The sequence below is a fragment of the Dromiciops gliroides genome, chromosome 2, assembly GCF_019393635.1.
Source record: "Dromiciops gliroides isolate mDroGli1 chromosome 2, mDroGli1.pri, whole genome shotgun sequence".
Classification (NCBI taxonomy): Eukaryota; Metazoa; Chordata; class Mammalia; order Microbiotheria; family Microbiotheriidae; genus Dromiciops; species Dromiciops gliroides.
In genome coordinates, this window is record NC_057862.1 from 587,011,937 (window position 1) to 587,032,678 (window position 20,742).

General features: G+C 42.3%; 1 protein-coding gene and 1 long non-coding RNA gene across 2 annotated transcripts in view; one reads left to right on the top strand and one right to left on the bottom strand.

Annotated features, from left to right (window-relative positions):
- LOC122742708 overlaps positions 1 to 17,181 on the bottom strand; it is a 140,124-nt gene extending 122,943 nt beyond the window's left edge. The window contains exon 1 of the long non-coding RNA XR_006354948.1: positions 16,586 to 17,181. This is a non-coding gene — a long non-coding RNA (uncharacterized LOC122742708). The remainder of the gene's footprint in view (positions 1 to 16,585) is intronic.
- A 610-nt stretch (positions 17,182 to 17,791) lies between these two features.
- BCL11A (BAF chromatin remodeling complex subunit BCL11A) overlaps positions 17,792 to 20,742 on the top strand; it is a 123,445-nt gene continuing 120,494 nt past the window's right edge. Inside the window, 1 exon segment of the mRNA XM_043984660.1 lies at positions 17,792 to 18,372. Within this exon segment, the coding sequence (XP_043840595.1) occupies positions 18,318 to 18,372 (55 nt within the window). The 5' untranslated portion in view covers positions 17,792 to 18,317.

Here is a 20,742-nt window from a genome sequence, read left to right on the forward strand (position 1 = left end):
TCTGGTGTGGGGGGGGGGAGGGATTATGTTCAAGTATCCTTTCCATCAGAGAGCTATTGAATATTTTATCATATCTATTTCTATACACTTATCTATACATCTTTGGGTCCCTATTGGAAAAATTAAGGTGATAGTAAGAAATGAAAGAATTCTGTGTAATTCTGCATCTCCATTGGAATTCCTAGGAGGCATAAAGTTAGCCATTGTAAATGAAATAAACTTTGTTTTGGCAATTAAGGAATACACAGGGATATTAAGTCAAATAACAATATGTCTGAACTATTACATTTTGCTGGAGGTTATTAAAAATGTATTTCAAATTACTGGAGTGGCAGAAAAAATAATAACTTAAAAACTTATATTTTTCCCTGCTCAATAGAAGACATATTGAGTTCCACACAATGTGATTTCCAAGTAGAAGCACCAAAATATTCACTTTTTTACGGATCAAAGGTTTAACCACTCTGCTTTTTTCTTACTCTTCTCTTAAGAGAACTCAATGAGACCCATCTGACATGATACTTAAAAAAAAACCCAAAACCTAATTGTTCTGCATTTCAAATCCCAGTCATTAGTAAATGAAGAATTTCTGGATTTGTTACTCAGCTCAGGTTTGTACCCAGAGCAGAAGCATCGGGATTTAGACATCAGCTCACCAGAATACCCATCCCGTCCCGTCCCCCCTTCCCCCCCCCCCGCCCCCTAGTCCAAAGCCCGAACAACACCTCATCTCACCCCCACCCCCACCCCCGCCCCAGGCAGGCCCTGCTAAAGGTGAAATGGGTCAGGGAGTGTAGACTTTTGGCGTGAGAAGGAGTCTTTAGTCTGAACAAACGTCTTAGGACCCATAGGGTTAATTCCCTAAGGCTGTCATATTGCATAAACAGATCCTCCTTTAATAAAATTAATTAGGTTCTGAGCTTTATAGGGTGATGACCACTGACCCTTTACATGCCTATTGTTCGCAAAGCCAGGCGGAGGAAAAATAGAGGCTGCCCTGTCTGTAGGGGGAAGACACAGAAATAGAGAAAACCCAAGTGGAAAGGTTAGAACGCTCAGCGGGATGAGGGAGAAGCGAGGTTTTGTTCGCTTTAAGCATAGAACTTAAAAAAAATGGCACTTGGGCTTTTGCTGTTATTATTATTATTTTCATTATGCGTGCCACGAAATGGATGTAGGCAGTGAGGAGCTACGGAGGAGCCCCAAGTGAACGGAATGGCAGGGACGAGGAGGACCAGCGTCAGCCTGCGAAACGCAGGCGAGCTCGGGAGAAGAGGGGCAGCGGTAGGAGTGGGGAAGGGGGCACACAGCAGGATCCGTAGGAAAAACAAAAAACAAATCCCTCCCAGATCCCCCGAATCAACCTTCTACTAAACACACACAACCTCCCCCAGACGGACCCCCCCCCACACACACACGCCCACCTTCCCAAAGACCAGAGAGCCATTCAGGGACCAAGTTGCCGCTGAGCTGCAAGTTGGCCCTGGGAACTCTGCAAAGGGGGCTGGGCGAAGGCGGGGGCTTGGCTACGGGGGGCGGTGGGGAGGTCTTGGGGAAGGGGGCTACGTGACCGCATCTCAGGCTTCTCATGTCAAAGGAAATCAGAAGCATGACCAGCGGCAGCAACCCCCAAGCGATTATTTTTGTTGGAATTTTAAAAAAGAAAGAAAGAAAAGGAAAGAAAAGAAAAGAATGGGGAAAGAAAAGAAAAGAAAAGAAAGAATCGTCGACAGGATGTTTCCAATTACAAGGGATTCAGAGAGGCAGAAGAAGGGGGGTTGGGGGTGGGGCAAGGTTTGGAGAGGGTGGGGGGTGGGAAGAGGCATTGCAAAATGCGAGAAATCCAGCTTCTGCGAGGAGAAGAGGAAAATAGGAAAATGAAGCAGAACTAGAAAAATGACAAAGTGTTGAGTGCTGATTTATTGCAGAAGCCTCTGGTCATTTCCATATATTGAAATGCGCCCAAGCGGCCAGTCAGTCAATTTCTTTTGAGCGGCTGCTACTGCCCATGGGCTGCCCACGTGACTCCCCCTCACTCAGCCTCTTTACCACCCAGCCCCCTGATAAAGACGTGAGGGGGGGGGGTGGAGAGGAGAGAGGGAAAAAGCCACGGAGAAGATATCAATGCACAGTAATGGGTGCTTTAGAAAATGAAATATTTTTGTATGAACCCTGGGAAAGGATGAATGGGGGTGGGAGATTGGAGGGAGGGTGAGGAGATGGGTTTCAAGAAGCTCAGTCAAGGGTGTTAACGCCCAGTTACCTCTCCCTGTTTGGCATCTAGGTCTCTTTCTAACCACCACCCCCCCCTCCGCTTTTCCTCCTCTCCCTCCCTTAAGAAAGTAGGAAAAGGGGAACAGGGAAATGTATCTATCTACATATGCATAATGGGAATGGTTCAGAGATGTAACACATTCAAGTCAGATTTGATTTTTGTGTCTTTGATATTTTCAGTTGCTTTGGTAGTTTTCTCTTAAAGAAAGACACACACATACACACAAGTCCTAGATAAAAGCCAGTGAGTTGTTAAAAATGAATTTGCAGCATTAGAGCTGTTAGCATCATTCAGCAAGCAGCAAGCTTGATAATTTCCAGGTGTTGGGGAAAGCCGTGGTCCAGGAGCTCCTACATAGCTTATAAATCCCTGTTAGGAGAGAGAGAGAGAGAGAAAAAAATCTTTGGAGGTGAATGAAATATCAAATCACAAGACTCCTATGTAGATTTATGATTGCATAAGAAGCTTGATCATTTCCATATACTGAAATGTGCTGTCCTTCTGAGCCTGCCCAGCCCTTCCAGCAGAGGAGGTGCTCCATGATCAATGTTGACTATGAAGCAAGAAAGAGGGAGAGGTGGGGGGGGGGAGCAGGCTGGCACCAGATGGAGCAGGGTCTCGGGAAAGGTCAAGGTTAGCCCAGGCTGCTATTGAATCGGTAGCAGCCTCACAGATAGATCTCTGCCTCCAAGGCACCCACTGGGGCTTCTCAAAATCAAATCTAATAGAAAAGGCAGTCACAGAATGAAATCGCTTCATCTGAATGCTAAAATTGTTATTAGGCTACATTAGAGAGATATCAGGCACGTGGTTACCCAAAAAGGGAGCATGCCTAGCAGTTTGTGTCTGAAAGAAAAGCTATGAATATGTTGATAACATCAGTAATGGTGCAAGTATAATAGATATCTTTCTTTTTGTATGAGAATTAACATATTCAATGAACATATTTTTCCCCCTCTTCAGAGGAACTACCTCAAGATTTAGTTTGCACAGAACAATTTGAAGAATTATGTGCCTGTGGAAAAAAAAATCTGTTGAATCAGAGATGGTGACATTTATTGATTTAGAAGTTTGGGCTTGACTAGAAGGAGCATTAGTGTTTATACTGGATCTTTCTACCTTGGGTGATTATTTTCATCCTGAATTGTTACTTGTGGCTGGGGTGGCTCTTTAAACTTCCCTTGGTGGATTTTGCTATACAAGGAAACAGTGACATGCCTTCCTCCTTTCCCCCCTCTCTTCTTCCTCCTCTTCTTCCTTCCTTTTTCTTCTGTTTCCTTTTTAAAAAACATGGTCATTTCCAAAGGAAAATTTCACTTCACATGCCAACACCAATGAAGAAAGGAGAGGTGTCCCCACCTAAGGACAATGACCCTCAATTGATAAAGTGACATCAAACCAGCCTTTCCCACCCACCCCAAGACCAAAGCCAGCCTCTCCCCATAATTATCTTAATGCAGCCCCCATTAAGAGTTCTTTAACCTACAGCACAGTTATATCTTAAAGAAGGATTTAGTCTTGTAAAATAAATGCTGGCTACACTAGATTAAACATGATGACTGCACTCCAAGGGTTAATAAATTTAGAATTAACAGATCATCCCAGCTTGATACAGCTACTATGGATGATTTAATATGCAGTCCAAGCAGGTTGACAGTCAGCTCACAGATGCAGATAAGATCAAAGTCTCTTGATTCAATAGATTGAATGGTTGTACTGAGTGTCTAGAAGGTGAGTGACAGAACATATATGGCAGGGGTTGTGGTGCATAAGAGCTTTCATTCTCAACTGCTCTGTAGTGCCCAGCTTTTCTTTCTGTAACACTTAACCTTCCATAGCAATAAAACTTAGGCTAGGTTTGGGGTGGGTGGGGGAAAATCTCTCTAATATACTTACATAAGTTTTGAGTTGTAAAAAGATTGATCCCTTAATATTACCATCTATTTCTAATTAGTTCTGCCTAGTTCATGCCATCATCCACCAGCTCTTCTGCCCCTCTGAAAGACTGGGATAGCCTCTCAGGTCAGGCCTCTAAAACCAGAATGGGAGATTCCTAGGTTATTTGGAGAAAGGCAGGTTTATTGCTGAAATTATATGGGTAATTTCCTCAGTTCTCTGCTTTGTTTTTAGCTGTGAAGAGCTGGATATAAAATACCCATGGAAACAAGATTTAGAGCTAAATCAAAAGTCAACCTTCAGTACCCAGCCACTCTGAAATATTTGCCATATGAAAAACCTTGCATTTCTGAGATGAATGTAAAACTGGGGCAAAAAAAAAGAGTGGGGTTGAGGGTGGGTTGGGGGGATGGGAAGGGGTGGACAGGAGGTAGAGAAAGTGGAGGGGGAAGCACAAAGTTGATGGCTAGTTTTAAAAGGGTTTGCTGTGATGTCTCTCCTCTGCAGCTCCTGCTTTTCAGTGGTTTAATTTTCCTTTGCTCTTTGTCAACTGCAGTATTTAAACACGAAGATAGGGGGAAAAACAATTTTAATAGAAGTATATGAGATTTGGAGTGATAGACAAGTTTATAACAGTTTTTATTATTTGATCAAGAGCAAGAGCTCCTCCTAAACCCATTAGAATCTGTCATGTGAATACATATTCAGGCAATTTAAAAAATGCATATTATGTATTCAATAGACCATCACAGGTCTGAATTGTATCATGTTCTTCTGTTCTGTAGGGCCCCCACAGTCTTAATATGAAAATCTGTAATAAAGTTACTATAGAGCTACAGCAATCAATTTTCCAATGTTCATAACTCAGTTGTTTCATTTACTTATTTTATTTTTTTTAATACCAAAATGTCCAGTCCACAGTATGAGCTAATGGTCCACAAAATTTCCTTTTAAAAAACAAAGCTCTTGAAGACTGGTTGGAACTGTGTACATATTAACTTTTTACTGCCTGATAGACGCTGTACTAGTGGGAGATGACTTATTGCTTATTGATTATCATGTGGTCATCTTTAAAAGCTAAAAAAAAGCTAAAATTCATCACTACCAACTGGTGAGTTTAATTTTGAGGTGGCAGGTTGTTGTTAGGGTTTTAAAAAACTCTTTTAAAAAAGAGTTTGGGGCATCGAAATGTAATCTTCCAAATTTTAGGCTTTAGACTATATTTAAATTTTAACTTTCTGACCTTTGGCAAAGGAAGATCTGATGTGTCACCTTCATTGGAACAGGGATAGTGGGCACTTGCTTAACATATTAGCCAGAGCTAAATGCTTCAGGATTTTACCATCCTTTTCCCGGACAACTTGTGATTGCAGCAGGGGGCACCACAAACATAGGAATTACTGGGAAGTAAGAGGCTCCAGCTCTCATGTTTCCTTACTACTTGAAGGCATAACCACTGAAACCAGTTATCTCTCAGTAATTTGCATATTTATGGTGCCTCCTGCAGTTTCCTGTGATTGCTTTACAGTCAGGAAAGGTAACAGAAAAATATATATCCTCCTTTAAAAAATGAAAAAGGATCATATATGAACAGTTCTTCCAGTACAAGACTCTAATCCTTGAAAAGTCCATGGTATGAAATTTGTTTATTATTCCACCCCCTTGAACATATAGACACACACACACACACACACACACACACACACACACACACACACACAAAAGCACCTCTTTTTTTTTTGTTTTAGGATTTGAAGGAAATATTTTGAAAGTTACAAGACTGAAATGCTGAAGCCTCTAATTCCCTGAAAACTAATCATTTGAAGAAAAACAAAATAATTAGCACAGGCTAATTCACTGAATCTATACATATTTGAAAAGGAGAAAATCTCTAGAAGAATGAGCAAAACACCCAGGCAACCAGATCCTTTAAAAGCATGGTTCCATGGTACATATATTTTTTTAGCCCCAGTCATAAGCAAGGTACAAATGTGCAGTGCAGCTTTGGATATAAAAGTTAATTGGGTCTCAGAAGAGAATAGTTTCATTTTTATTGGCTCCAAGTTCCACAGATACCTTTGATACACCTTTTCTTTCAGTCCTTTTGGACCTCCTTTGTGGAAACTGTACATTGTCCAGACATTCAAAAGCATTCGGTTCTGGGAGATAGATGTGTGAGCATTTAACTCTTGTTTAAATGACCTCTCATTTAAATGACCGATATATTGAAAAAAAAATTCTCTCTTTCCCTTTCTCCCAGATTTCTATTCTTAACTTCCCTTAATTCCAAGATACAGTTTATGTGATATTTTATCAGGGATTTTTAGATTAGTGAGCAATTTTATATACTATGTAGTAGAAACACCTGAGCACAGTGATACTGTGGAAAGGCTTCAATTCAGGGTCCTTCACTTTCAGGAGATCATCATCAGTACCTCATTCTGATTTGATCACACTTCTTTGGTAAATAATTTCCTTAGCTCTTAAAAGGGCAGTGTAGAGAACGAAAAGAACAGCACTACACTCACATAATCATCAGCAAACATCCTTCTTTTACATTACCGTTTTACAGAGCACTGTTCCCTCTATGCATAACCTTTCCTATTGGAACCAAATGTCCAAGAATAATTTTTTTTGGTTGCAATTAAGACTTTCAGTAATAAAGACACCATGTAGTAAAAATGTATGCTATCAATAACATGTAGGGATATAAATGCCCAAACTGTTCACAGAAGGATTCTCTTACCACACATTAGTCACCACAGCCATCTTCTTCCTTATGCAGTACCTTTCAGTAGAACATGAAGCAATATATCTGTTTATTATTCTGGCTATGGGAAGTCTCATTAAAATAATTATTGCCACCATCCTATTCATTTCAGTGCAAGTTTGCATAGAAAAATTGTAGGCATTAATATTGTATTGAAAAATATTACACCATAAGGTTAATATATTTTTCCACTGTTGCTTTAAAACCTTTTTTTCTTCCTTCTAAATTAAGAAAAGATAGCACCCTAAATCATGGAGAATTTTGCATTCATCAGCCTCCATGGTCTGCAGCCTTTAACCTTTGTAATTCTTGAATATTGGAGGTGATGAACCAAGACTGTGCATCATGAAAAATGTATTCACCTTCTATTTGTTTTTCTATTATATTAAATATACTTAATGGTGAAATATCGAAAAATGTAAGTCTAGGCGCACAATTTTGAGACGTTTCACAAAATATAATTTTCAAAGACATAAGTACACAAATGTGACAATCAATGGGGGGAAAATGCACTTTGCAATCCTTCAGGCAGAGTTAAAACTAATATAAAAAGTATCTCCTGTGTTAGGTGTGACTTGGGGCTGCTTTTCACTTTGATATATGCAGGCTTTTAAAAGAAACTATTGAAAATTCATGTCCCCACCAAGAACGGTTGACTTCTTGTAAAATATATTTTTAAAAATGAGTATATTTTTTCTATTCTGGAGCTTGCAAACAGCAAACTCTAACCATGTACAGGTTTTTGCAAAGCCTTTTTTAATTTTTTATGTGTGAGATCCCCAGTCTTCTATCTAGATGCTTTTTAATAATAGAATTTGATCTGATAGCAAAATAGATGTTATAAATCAGTTTCTCCTGCATTTTCTCTTATTAATCAAGTTCTGAGTTCAAGATACAGTATCCACATTGCCAAGAGACTAAGAAGAAATTGGCACAAATTATTTCTCTACCCCCTGGGATTCCAGGGTACATTTCACTTCTCTTTGAGTCAGTCCACCAAAATTCTAAATCTCAAGTCCATTGAGCTCATCGTTGATTTAAATTCTGATTAGAAACAACTAAATTAGATCTCTGATTTTTTTTTAAGAATGCAGTGCCTGTAGGGTGAGGGTCTAGAATTAACCTCTCCCTACATCATAGTTACTAGAACTGTTCTGTGTACCTGGGACTTGCTTCTATTGCATTTTAAAATTTGAGGCGTTTTAGAAATGCTGTCAACAGGGATTTAAAAAAAATTACAAGGTATAGGACTCGGAAGATGCTAAGGAGGCCTACTCAGGCCATTCAACATATTTATTGTTCTTCCATTCAACATATTTATTTTTGAGGATTAACCATATGCAAAGCACTGTGCTAAGTGCTATGTGAGGAGGCAAACAAAAATCCAGGAATTGTGAGGTGGTTTTAAAACATTGGTTTTTATGTGAAATAAGTGCAGAGTCTTAGAATGCCTTCCTTCCACCTGAAGCAGATGGGTAGACGGTATGTGATGTGTACATTAGACATCAGGGCAAATGTATGAAACAGAGTTCTGAACTAATCTTTGAGTGAAGAAGGGATTTATTTTTTTAAAAGAAAACAAAATAAATAGTATACACATGTCAGTGACAAAGACATAGGATAAGCCATGGAAAGTGACTGTAGTCATGTATATTTGTGTGTTTTCATCATTGAAAACTATGTGTCACTGCATGTGTTTTCATACATGTGCAAATATATGCATGCACCCCAGGCCCTCAGCACATCAGCTCCCCGAAGGCAGATACTATATACATCCTGTGTTTGCTCAGTATATCATTGTTTACCACCAGGCAAAGTTACTTCCAAATAAGAAATAATAATAATAATAATACTTTGCACGCAGGAAGCACTAAAATAAACGGCTGTCAAATTGCATTGTTGGAATTCTTAGACCCAGGTTCTTCATTTTATTGAAACATAGAGGATAAGGTCGCTTATATGTGTGTGGGAATATGTTTTAAGGAAAAAAGAAAAAGAGGAAGGAAGGATGAAGAAAGGAAGGGAAATAGGGTAGGAGCAAGGAAGGAAGGGAAATAGGAGGGAAAGAGGGAGAAAGGGGACATTGTGAACAACTAGTTTTGGAGAAAAGCAATCATTTTTCTTCTTGAACATCATACATTTTCTATCAGTTATCAACTTCATCTGAGGGGAGGTGTTAGACCATTTGTATTTCTTAGTTTAGAATCTGGGAATTAACAACTGGCTTTAAAAAAAAACAAGACAAGTAAAGGCTGAAATTGAAACCTGTCTTACTTTTCTAGCTGAGAGAACCCAAGAAACCTGAAAATTGGAGAAGACACAACCAGTTGAGAGGGAGGATGATTTTAAATCTTGTAGCCCTACATAGCCTTCTCCAGAGATTAATGATATTTGCCCAGGGCTATGGGTAGGTCTGGGAATTTCTTACCCTTTCTGAAGTAAGAGAGATGAGCAGATATGAAATCATAGGGCTGGGTGACCCTTAGCAGATCAACCTACTTTAATTGCTGATTTTCTTCTTTCACCCACCTGGTTCCAGAAGGACCTAATCTAAAGTAGTTATGTAGGGGGCATGTGACTATCTCCCTCCATTAGTGATCATCTCCACTCCCTACTCCCAGTCAAAGGAAAGAGGGAACCATTCTTTTGTCCTTAAAGTCAAGAGGAATTTAGGAATACAAAATGGCTGCCACAAAGCCTTCAAATATGAACCCAGAGGCCTAGGAGCTTGACAAGAGGTTTACCAACTCTGGGAGGTTGCACAGAACTTACTTAGTAAATGAAACACACATATAATAGAAACTTTATTTATTCACCCATTTCAACTGCCTAAGTGAGCTTTTCAGTAGCCACTTAAAACAACTGGGTTGACGAATCAGTGTTTCAACTTTCTCTTCTTGCCCCATCATTCATTCTCGTCTTCCCACTGCTACTACTGTCTGCCCTCTGGTGGATATGCTAATCCACGAAAAACAGTCAAATGATAGGCTAACAGTAGAAAATGCCAGGTCCATATCTCATTGAGTTGTCAGTGGAATCACTAACAAACATTGGGTATGTATATGTGTGTTCATGTGTCCCAGACCCCCAGAACTCCCTGAACACAGTCAACGTGGGATTTATGGAGTATCCTTGCTAGGCATCGTTTCTGTTCTCTACTAGCATACCATCCCAATCTCTCAAATGTTCCAATGTAGACTAACCATTATACTGTTGTTGTTTTGTGGACTGTTGTGAGCCAGCTTTTCGCCAAAGCTAATAGGCACTCACCTGAAGCAAGAAGAAAACATGTGCCTAAACATGCTAACTTATAATTCCAAGGTGAGCTTGGCGAATTTCTATGAGCTAAAATGAGAGGTGGCGTGATAAAATAGCTGGAAGTATGAAACTCGGGAGTCATGACAAGTGAGTTGGAATCCCAGGACAACAGCATCATTTGACCTTAGTTATTTAACCTTGGTGGGCTTCAGTTTTCTCAGCAAATGGGGATAATACCTTTATATAATTTTTCTAAAGGAAAGTACTTTAAATATAAATTATGAATTTAGATATAAATTATAAAAATGGTTATTATTGCTCTCTTCATTATTAGGTTACTGGCATCACCATAAAATTGATGGATCAAGTCAATTATTTGAGAATTCTGTAAGAGGTACAACTTGCCTTTTTTTCTTTTCCTTATTAACCCTGTGTGTATGTGCTTGCTGCACTCCCTTGCATATAGTCACGGTTTTAAAGTTTTTATATATACACTCAGAGATAATAAAAACTTGTAACATACCAAAGAGTACCAGTCTAAATAAAGGCCTAACTGCCTATAAAATTTCCTTTTAGACAGTTAAGTCATAGCTAGAAGTTGGCAGCAAGACCATCTGAAAACACTAAAAATCATTTCTGTGATGTTCTCTATGGCCAAAAAAAGAAAGAGAAAAAAAAAGCTGAAGCTTCCTCAGCTGAGTTAGTTTGCTTTTTGTAAAGCAACTTCACATCTGGACTGATAACTTGTATTCCAAGTTTCGGCCCAATGCCATTTAAACAGCCCAAGCTATAAACCTTTTAAACTTGGGGTTTTATAATAGAAACACTGACAGACCCTTAACTCTAGTGCCTCCATAGTAATGAAAGCACAACTATTTCATTATAGCAGTGTCTGGCAGTGCCGCTATAATTAAGAGTCTGTCAGCGTTTCCATTATAAACCCAAATTTTAAGAGCTTTTTAACTCACATTGTTTTAAATCACATTGGGCTGAAACTTGCTGTACAAAATGTCAGGCCAGATGTGTGTGTGTTACTTTTTGCTTTATTTACCCAAAATGACAAATAGGTGAATCTGGGTTTTTCAAATGCTGGACTAATAAAAACATGCATTAAAAAATAATTTCTTAGCTGAAAACAAGTGATTTATTTGGGGGAGGGATGAAGCCAGGTGGGCATGGGGGGAGGATGAGACCCTTTTTAGTCCTTGGTGTTAATATCTTTTCCTTTTAGTTATGATGGTGTTCCCCCCCCCCATTCAAAGTGATTCAGAAAAGCAGATTTCCACAGAGATGCAAAGCAGTTATAAAAAATGAATCCACATTCTTGACAATAGCTTATTGGGATAATACTGTATCATGTGGCATTCTGGAAATTGATAGAAATAGCTTGTGTGACATTGTAATTGTTCAGCTTTAGCCATAGATGGGACAGGTGTGTCCAAGCTCATTCCTCTTAGATTTTATATTTAAATGTCCATTCATTCACATTTCTGGACTAAAATTTGCCTGAGCAAAGTACTGATGATTTTGGGGGGAAATGATATAGATTGCACAGGTTGGTTAGGGTGCCATTGAGGTTGTCATGTATTGTACATAAGTTATGATAGTGTGGGTCCAATTATCTAATGGAGCAAGCAAGCAGATGGGCTGGCATTTTTTTCTACTGACACTGTCTCCAATATAAAATTTAGGTAGCTAGGTTCAGTATTTAGAAATAAGTGTTAATCTCTAAATAATAACAATTCTTTATATTTGTGTAGCTTTACTGTGTTCAGAGGACTTTCCAGTATCTACTTTGATCATAAAAGCATTCTTATGAAGTCATAAGCAAGGCAGGTATCACCATTTACCATCGCATTTTACTGAGAAAATAAGGTGACTCGGCCATGGTCACACAGAAGTGACAGATGTATATTAAAAAAAAATACTCATAGTCATGCTAGAGTCCTGACAAGTGCATTGGGAACTCAATGCAACAACAGCAACAAGATCAAACAACAACCAAAAAACCCCCCCACCCCCCACAAACAGTATTCAAAACTGATTATATTGCTGTTCCTCAGAGGGTTACTGGGATCATATGGACCAGATTGTGTTTTTATCATATATTTCATATATTCCCCCTACCCCATGACTTGGGGGGGGGGGCAATTTGAGGATATAATTCAACCTCCTTCAGCTTTTTCCTTTTGCTGTTTAACATTTCCAATCATTTATGTGATCCGCACAGTCCTTTAAAACCGTAGGAAAAGCTAAGAAGAGAGGAGCTAGTGTTAAGTTGTAACAAGAAGTCCTCAACGTGGTCTGGTTCGTTCAGTTTAAGTTCATGTACAACCTACCCTTCTGAAAACCCTCTCAAGATCCTAAATAATGACAATCAGGACTTCAAGCTCCTAGGCACAATGTGGGGGAGAAGGTAACACAGTATATAATTGGATCATAATGGAAGGGCTGCAGCCCTCTGTAGTTTTCTTTTGTCATATTTCAGTTTCTTTCAAGATGAGGCTGTTCTTCCGCCCCCCCCCCAGCCCTAGACACCTTTTTCTCCCTTGCCTTAAATTTCATTTGCATTTGCGTTAATAATCACTCCTCCGCTCTCGTACTCCCCCCAAAAAAACTACACACAAACTCTTCCAGGAACCCCAAAAAGTGTTCCCAAGTTGGAATAATGATAAAGGTAAGGCATCTTTTAAAAGAAGATGATTGCAAGTCCTGTTATCTCCCAGAAATGGGAGGTGAAGAATGGGGGAGGGGAGAGGCAGGGACTGATCGTTTCAATGTATGTATTTATTTTTTAGTCAATAAAGATCCCCCCCCCCCCGACGCACACACCAAAGTCAGACAATGAATATTTTATTTTAGGCTTGTAATTTCCATCGAGACAGACCTTTTAACCCTTTCGCCTCCAGCTGGGCTCGCGTCCCCAGCGCCTGGCAGTCCTCCCCACTAGGACCAGGGAACTGTATTAAGCTCACTTTCAGGAGCTGTTTGTTGACCACATTCACGTTCTGAGCCCTGAAGCTAAAAGCACTTTACACCATAAAATAAAAGCACTGTCTTTTTTTCTAAAAGGTTACGTCTGGAGGCCACGATGCTCATACTTCATACAGAAAACTACTGAAAGGACTATGAAATCCTCTATGATTTACGCTCTCTCACTGCATTAGGGTATAGATCTACTCAGCTCTAAAAATACGATGGAGTTTCTAACCGACGTGAATATATGTGCATTATTTCAGAAAGTCTGTTAGAAAACTTGTCAACACATTATAAAGCATAAACCAGAACTTGGCTATTAAATACGGAGATCAGAGGCAGAATATATACTGCAGGAAGTCCTGGGAAAAGTCTCCCCCATTGGAGGGGGGAAAGGGGGCTATTAGCAAAGAGTTTATACGCAGTATACACCAAAGGTTTAGAAAGAGCCCACGAACCATAATTACAACATAAATGGAATCAGCAAAGGCTTTACAACCCTAAACGCAGTTAACTGGACTGCCAGAAAATAATTTTAATATTGTCATAATTTATTACTCTCCAAAAGCCACTTCAAGAACGGTAAATATACTTATTGTGTATCCAAGTGTTCTCGTTCAGCTGCTATTTCAACCCCCGCCCCCCTACAAAACACCTGCATCATTCATCTATGCTTACATTTTAAAAATCTCTTAAAAGACCTTTAAAAAAAAGCCACTCCCCACAAAATCTTCCCCACCCCCACCCTTGAAAGGTTAAATGAACTTCAGGTAAGGTGGGGGAGGAGGCAGCGGGGATAGTAAAGGAGAATGCAGCACTCGTGGGGCATGGATCAGATGCCAATACAGTCATGATAATAATCCAGACGGCATGAAATATGGCTTTAAGGGGAGGGAGGGAGAGTTTCCATTTAATTCCGGGCATTTTATGATGGTGAAATTAAATATATGTTAATGGTGGAAACGTTACTGGTTGCCTCTCCACTGACACACACGAAAAGCAGCTGCAAAAAATTGGCTTTTTAATGTATGTTTTAAGATGTGGTTTAGGAAGTAACCCCCTGGAATCTCAAACAAGTGCAGTAATAAAGCAGACCTACTTGTAACTAAGTGCTTAATTTCCTATGATTTTTTTTAGAAAATCAATAAAATGTTGCCAGTTATTTATTGGAAATAACCACAGATAGATGCCCTGATATGTGCTGGCTTTAGAGAGCGTACAATTGTGTAATGAATTGTAATTCAGAAGACTGTTAAATGTGAACCACAGAACCTTTCAGAGGTAATAAAGTCATTACTTTTTACACTACATCCAGCCCTGAAAAGCTTTATATATGCCATTATAGATAAATCACATATATTTCCACGATACACAGACACCTACTTCTGTATATATGGACTTTTATGGATAGATAGTACAATATTCAAATATGAAAATCCTGGGTTCTAAAAGAATGAGACGGTTTGCTTTTGTTACCTAAAATGGCTTTTATTGTATTTATTGCATTTATTTATTTCTTTAAAAGGAACACTCAGTTGCACTCTATCCCCCCCACTCCTTTTCCCCAACGCATTCCCCTTCTTCCGCCACCCCTCACTCAAGCAATGACATTCATTTGGTAGCTCAAAGGCTGTTTTATAAAGAACAATACAAAAATAGTAGTGTAAGAGATGCTGACCTGCTCTGAAGAGCCCATGAAAAAGAGGAAAATCATATCAGGTACATATTACAGAGCTTTACTGCAAATGATTCCTTCCTGCTTCTTAACAGGATTTGAGGATTTTTCCCCTCTCAGAGTAGAGGGAAATACACACACACACACACACGCACATGCACGCACAACAAACCGCACACAGAAAATCCCCACTCCTCCCATTCCACAACTCTCCTATTACTGAACATCAAAAACCTTTTCTTTTCTCAGAGGCTGCATGAAGCCTCCTCGGAATGGGAAGCCAGTCATTTTGAATAGGTTTAAAACTTTAGAAAGATGACACCCGCATAAACAGCAGCATGCAAGCAGATAAGACTGGAAGGTACAGATGCGCGCGCGTGCGTGCATATTGTGTGTGTGTGTGTGTGTGTGTGTGTGTGTGTGTGTGTGCATGCATGCGTCCTTGCGCGCGGGCGCGCAGCTCAGCCAGGGGGTGGTTGAATCTGGTGAAGCACCAGATTTAGGTAAGGTTAAAAAAAAAAAACAACCAACAACTCCACAAGGCATTTCACTTTACATGGTCCATCCTCTGTTGGATTTAGGAATGTAATAGTTAGAAGAAAATTGGGCCGTACTGTGAAGCTTGAGGGGAGAGAAGGAAAAAGCTCCTCATTCATTCAGGATACACACCTCACTCCCCCTGCAGCTCTCCCTTCAGTTGGCTCCCACCTTCCCCTAACTCCTCACCCAATACTGGTCCTCGGCCTCACCGTTGCTTCACTCCATTCCTCCCCCTTATGTCCCCCCTCCTACTTTCTTTTTTGGGGGGAGAACAGAGGAACGTCTGGCGGCTGGGTGCCATTGCTAGGGAGGGGAGAGGTGAGGCGACTTTGCAGGCACGTTTCAGAATAAACTTTCCAGTCGTAGGGGGTGCTGTTGCTGTACATTTTACGTAAAACTGAAAGTATCCCACGCCAGAGAGAAGCACGCTTTTTGACAGCGGTGGCGGCAGCAGCAGCCGCCGCCAGCCGCAGCCTATGAGTGTGAGTGTGTGTGTGTTTGTGTGTGTGTGTGTGTGAGTGCGCGCGCGCAGGCTCGCGCGCATTAAAGAGACAGGGGCTCATTTCCAACAAGTATCTCCTAATTTCTAAGTTTCAGCTAGAGGAAAAAAAATAAAAAGAAGAAAGGGAAGATACTTGAGCTATATGCTTTGGGGGTGCGGTGGGGCCGGGAGGGGAGAGAGGAAGGCAGGCTTATAGGAAGGGGGCTGAGTTCCTGCAAGGTTGGCAACCACTTTTCTTTTCTTCCCCGCCGCTTTTGTGAGCAAACTGTGATATTCCTATTACCTATTTTCTGTCCCTTTCTCTTTCCTTTCCTGGGGTAACGTCATTAATACAGCTTTGCGTGTTAAAATATTTCTGAGTCACGGCTTAGCTTCTCTTTTCTCGTGCTACATTCATTCATTCGTTCATTCATTCATTCATTCTCTGAGTGTGTCTCTGACCCTCCTTCCTCTCCCCCACTCCCAGTTTTTAAGTGAGGAAGACGTCCTTTCCTTCTCCCTCAAGCCATCCCAACCACAGACCCCTGTTTGTCTAGATGGGTCATCCTTCATTTAAAAAAACAACAAAACAACAACAATTAAGGCAATCCTTTTTGGAGAGTAGCTGGCACCCACACGAACACACATACAAAGCCCACCCTCCCCCGCTCTTTTCCTCCTCCCTCCCCGCCCCCCAACACCCCCAGCTGGTACCTTACAACCTTGCAACTCGCTGGCTGCTCTCCTGGGCAAGGGTGCTCAATATTAAAGGGTAAGTTTCGGCGCGGCCGAAGCTATTGCCGTTACCGCTGCATCTCCCGCCTCCAAGCTGCTTATCTCTCTCTCCTTCCTGAACGATTTTGCTCTCCTGGACTCTTCCCCACTCTTGTCAGTAACGGCGCTGAGTCTCAGAGTTGTGTTTCTGTCTTTATTTATTTATTTACCCTTCTCTCCTTCTTCCTTTCCCGGCAGCCGCACCTCGCTTTCCTCAGATCCGTGCTTTGCAGTTTCATTAAGACATTGTCCCTTCTCCTCCTACTCAGACCTCCTTAGCTACCTAGCCTGCCTGCTCTTGGGGTGCAGGAGGGGATGGGGATAAGTAGGGAGATGCCGAGTTGGCGCTTTCCCCTCATCTCCCTCTCTAGCTGCTACCCGAAACCCTTTCCAGAAGCTCCCAGTCCTGCCTCTCTCCTTTACACACAGAATTTCTCCTTTTCTCTCTCCCCAACCTGGGAGCCCGAGGCTCCTGAAAGCCTCCGTCTTCCTGGCTGCTACGGTACACAAACTTCTTTTACAATTAATTCTTTACCACCCTCCGCAACACCCCCTCCCCAACCTCGGTGCTACTCTCCTTGGGTTGTAACTTCAGAGTTCAGTTATAAACTTCTGGTTTTTCTTTTCGTGGTTTTTTTTTCGGGGGGGGGGGAGGGAAAAAAGTTTCAAAAGTGCAGATTGATGTCGGCTTTCACTTCTGCTCCAGGATGCATGCACGCCGGGCTGTGTGTGAGGCTAGCTGGGGAGGGGGGAAGTGGGTGTGTGTAAGGAGGGGGGTGTCCTACAGCAACTCTACCTGGTTCCCCCCCCACCCCCTCCTTTTTTGATCCTCTGTTGGTTCCCTTCGTTCCCTTTTACGTACATCTTTAGCGTATTATTTAAGCACTTCTATCTCTTGTTTTAACCTTTCTTTTTAGAGAGGGTGGTGGAGACGGGGAGAACGTTCCCCTCCCCCCCAACGCACACCTCTCCCTTCCCCCTCCCCCCTTTCTTTTCTTTCCTCCTGGCCATGCCGTCTCCTCCTGTACTCGGCTGCGGCCACTTGTGAGCTCAATGCCCCCGCGCCTCCCCTGCCCCCCTCTCAGCACCACCTCCTCCCTTCCCACCCCCCCATTAGGCAGCTTGTGTCTGGCGTCTGGAGAGCCCCCCCCCCCACCTCCCCCTCCCAGCACTGTCCATTGGCTTGTCCTGGTCGCTTTTTCATGTCCAGCCCCTGATGTGTGTCCATTGGTGTTAGCCTACCCTTCCCTCCTCCCCTTCTCTCCTGCTCGCCCTGCCCATGTTTTGTATGTCTCTGTCCATCCAGGCTCCTGACGTTCAAGTTCGCAGGGACGTCACGTCCGCACTTGAACTTGCAGCTCAGGGGGGCTTTTGCCATTTTTTTCATCTCTCTCTCTCTCTCCCTCTCTCTCTCTCCCTCTCTCTCTCCCTCTATCTCTCCTCTCTCTCTCTCTTTTTTTTTTGCCCAAAAAAAAAAAGCCATGACGGCTCTCCCACAATTCATCTTCCCTGCGCCATCTTTGTATTATTTCTAATTTATTTTGGATGTCAAAAGGCACTGATGAAGATATTTTCTCTGGAGTCTCCTTCTTTCTAACCCGGCTCTCCCGATGTGAACCGAGCTGTAGTTCACCAGCCGCCGCCGCCGCCGCCTCCTACTCCACAACCCACCATGTCTCGCCGCAAGCAAGGCAAGCCCCAGCACTTAAGCAAACGGGAATTCTCGCGTAAGTAACCCAATAATAATAATAATAATAATAATGATAAATAATAATAATGATGATGGTGATGATAGTGACGGGAATGCGAAAGAGAAGACGGGAAAGGAAGGGTGCGTGTGCATGCGTTTCGTTTTATTTTTGAGAAGGGGAAAAAGAAAACATTTAAGTGAGGTGTAAAGAAATTAAAAGGGGGAAACCCACAGCACCTCAAACCGCAACCGTGTTTGCACTTTTGGAGAAGCGTGCACCTCTCTTTTCGTTATTTTCCTTCTCCCCCTGTCTCTTTTCTCCTCCTTTTCCATTATTTCTCCTTGCGGAAAGAAGCGCTATGACCCCCCCCCATTATTTGCAAAATAATTAATGGTAATAATGAGAGTAACTCCCACACAACCCGGGGGAACAGGAGAAGGGGCGAGGGATTTCTTTCTCCAACCGCCGGAAAGAAAAAAAAAAGTCAGGCTTTAAAAAAAAAATCCTGGGAAGAAAGAGGTGAGACTGGACATCGGACGCCGGCTCCCTTGGTCAAGTGTGGACCAGAGAGAAAGTAATAACAATAATGCTAATGAATGGAAAAGTGGGACTTTTAGGGAGGGGGGAAGTCCCCCCTCCTCCCCATAAGCCTTGTAGAGAAAAAGAAAGAGGTGGAGGAGAGAGGCGGTGAGAGGGAGACGAAGGGTTTGCGTTTGCAACGTGCGGGTAAAAGTGGCCGGTCGTTGCCTCCTTTTGTTTCCGCTCCGAGGTGGGTGTCTGTCCCGCTGTCTTTTGTGCCTCGCTCTCTCCCTCCTTCTATTCCTCCCTCCTCCTCCTCGTCCTCGTCCTCCTCCTCGTCCTCCTCCTCAGCCGCCGCCGCCGCCGCTGCTGCCGCTAAAGGGCAGCAGGGGCAAGGGGGGGGGGGAGGGCTGGGGGAAGGGAGGGTGGGGGAGATGTGGCTGTTGCCTGGACTGGTTGGCTTGGGTTGCTGCTGCTGCCGCTGCCGCTGCCGCCGCTGCCTATGCAGCCGCAGCTTGTGCTTGCTTAGCTCTTTGCAGTCTTTCTTTCTCTAGGGCCAAGTAACATGCCCCTTCCCCTTCCCCGCCCCCTCCGTTCCTCATCCCGCAAAAGACAGAAAACGCACTTGGCAAAATGCAAGATGATTTTTATTTTTCCTGCCAAAAACAGAGAAGCTAAAAACCTCAGTAGCTCTACTCTGAACCGAGATTTTCGAACGTGCAGTCCGCTCTCTCTCTCCCCCCCTCCAAAAAAAAAAAAAAGAAAGAAAGAAAGAAAAGAAAATTCGCACGCACTGAGCAGAAGGGGGGAAAAAACCCAAACCAAACAACAAACCAAGCCACAACCCCCTAAACCCCTTCTCTTGCAAACTTAGTCTGCAAGCTGCACAGAGAGGGAGCGAGGAATTCCCTCCTCTTACTATTTTTTGGAAGATTTTCAAAAAAAGTGGAAGTGGATTTTGATTGGGAAAAATCTCGTGTCTGAATGTTTACAAGCACCGCGTGTGCGGGAGCCTCCTGCCAACAAACAGATACAGGACCCAAGCTAACCAAACCAGACCGAAAAAGAGAAAAAGCAGCAGCAGGTCCAGTTACTTTCCCCCTAACCCCACTTCAAACAATAACTGTATGAAAAGTAACATAAAATCAGATGCCCTGGAATCAGAGGAGGAAAAAGCACAACTTAGTCTCTTACCTTCTCTAACTCCCCTTCCCCCAAACACATATAAATGACAGGAATTCACAGCATCCATCATTAATAGAAAAATAGAGTCTTTGGAAAAACTAGATTTTAAAATTATTTTGCAAAAACAAGGAGGAACAATGCACACTTCCACCTCCTTCCCCCTCCTTGTACCCCCTTTGGATTTTCTCCCCTTTTCCTCTTTAGGACTAGGTAGGGGGAGGTTTCAAAATGAGCTTTCCTTCCACTTTGCTTTGTAACTACAAAACTCCCCGGCACCTCAAAGACAAAGTTGGGGGAGGGCGGAGAAGAAGGGGGATACGCTTGATTCCTAAGAACAAGTTTGCGCTGCTGCTCGCTGCCTTGTGCAGTGCTTGGGATCTGCAAGGCTTCGGGGCAGTTCTCCCATATACTCTGGCTATCTACTTTCTCCCTCTACCCTGATTAGTCTGGTTTAGGGGATATGGGGGGGTAGGTGGTGTGGTGTGTCTGTGTGCGGGGGTGACAGAAAGGCTATATTTGGCTGTAAGAACAGCCCTGGCGCTTCTCTTGGCCTGGGGCAAAGTTTGACTGCTAGGGGAAAAGTGTAAGGGATAGAAAAAGCAGCCTTAACGCCTCCCCCTCCCCACAGAATTTTTAAAAAATTGTTTATTAAAGGTAATGACTACCTACTCTAGATGTCTTTTTTAAAGGGGGGGCGGTGGT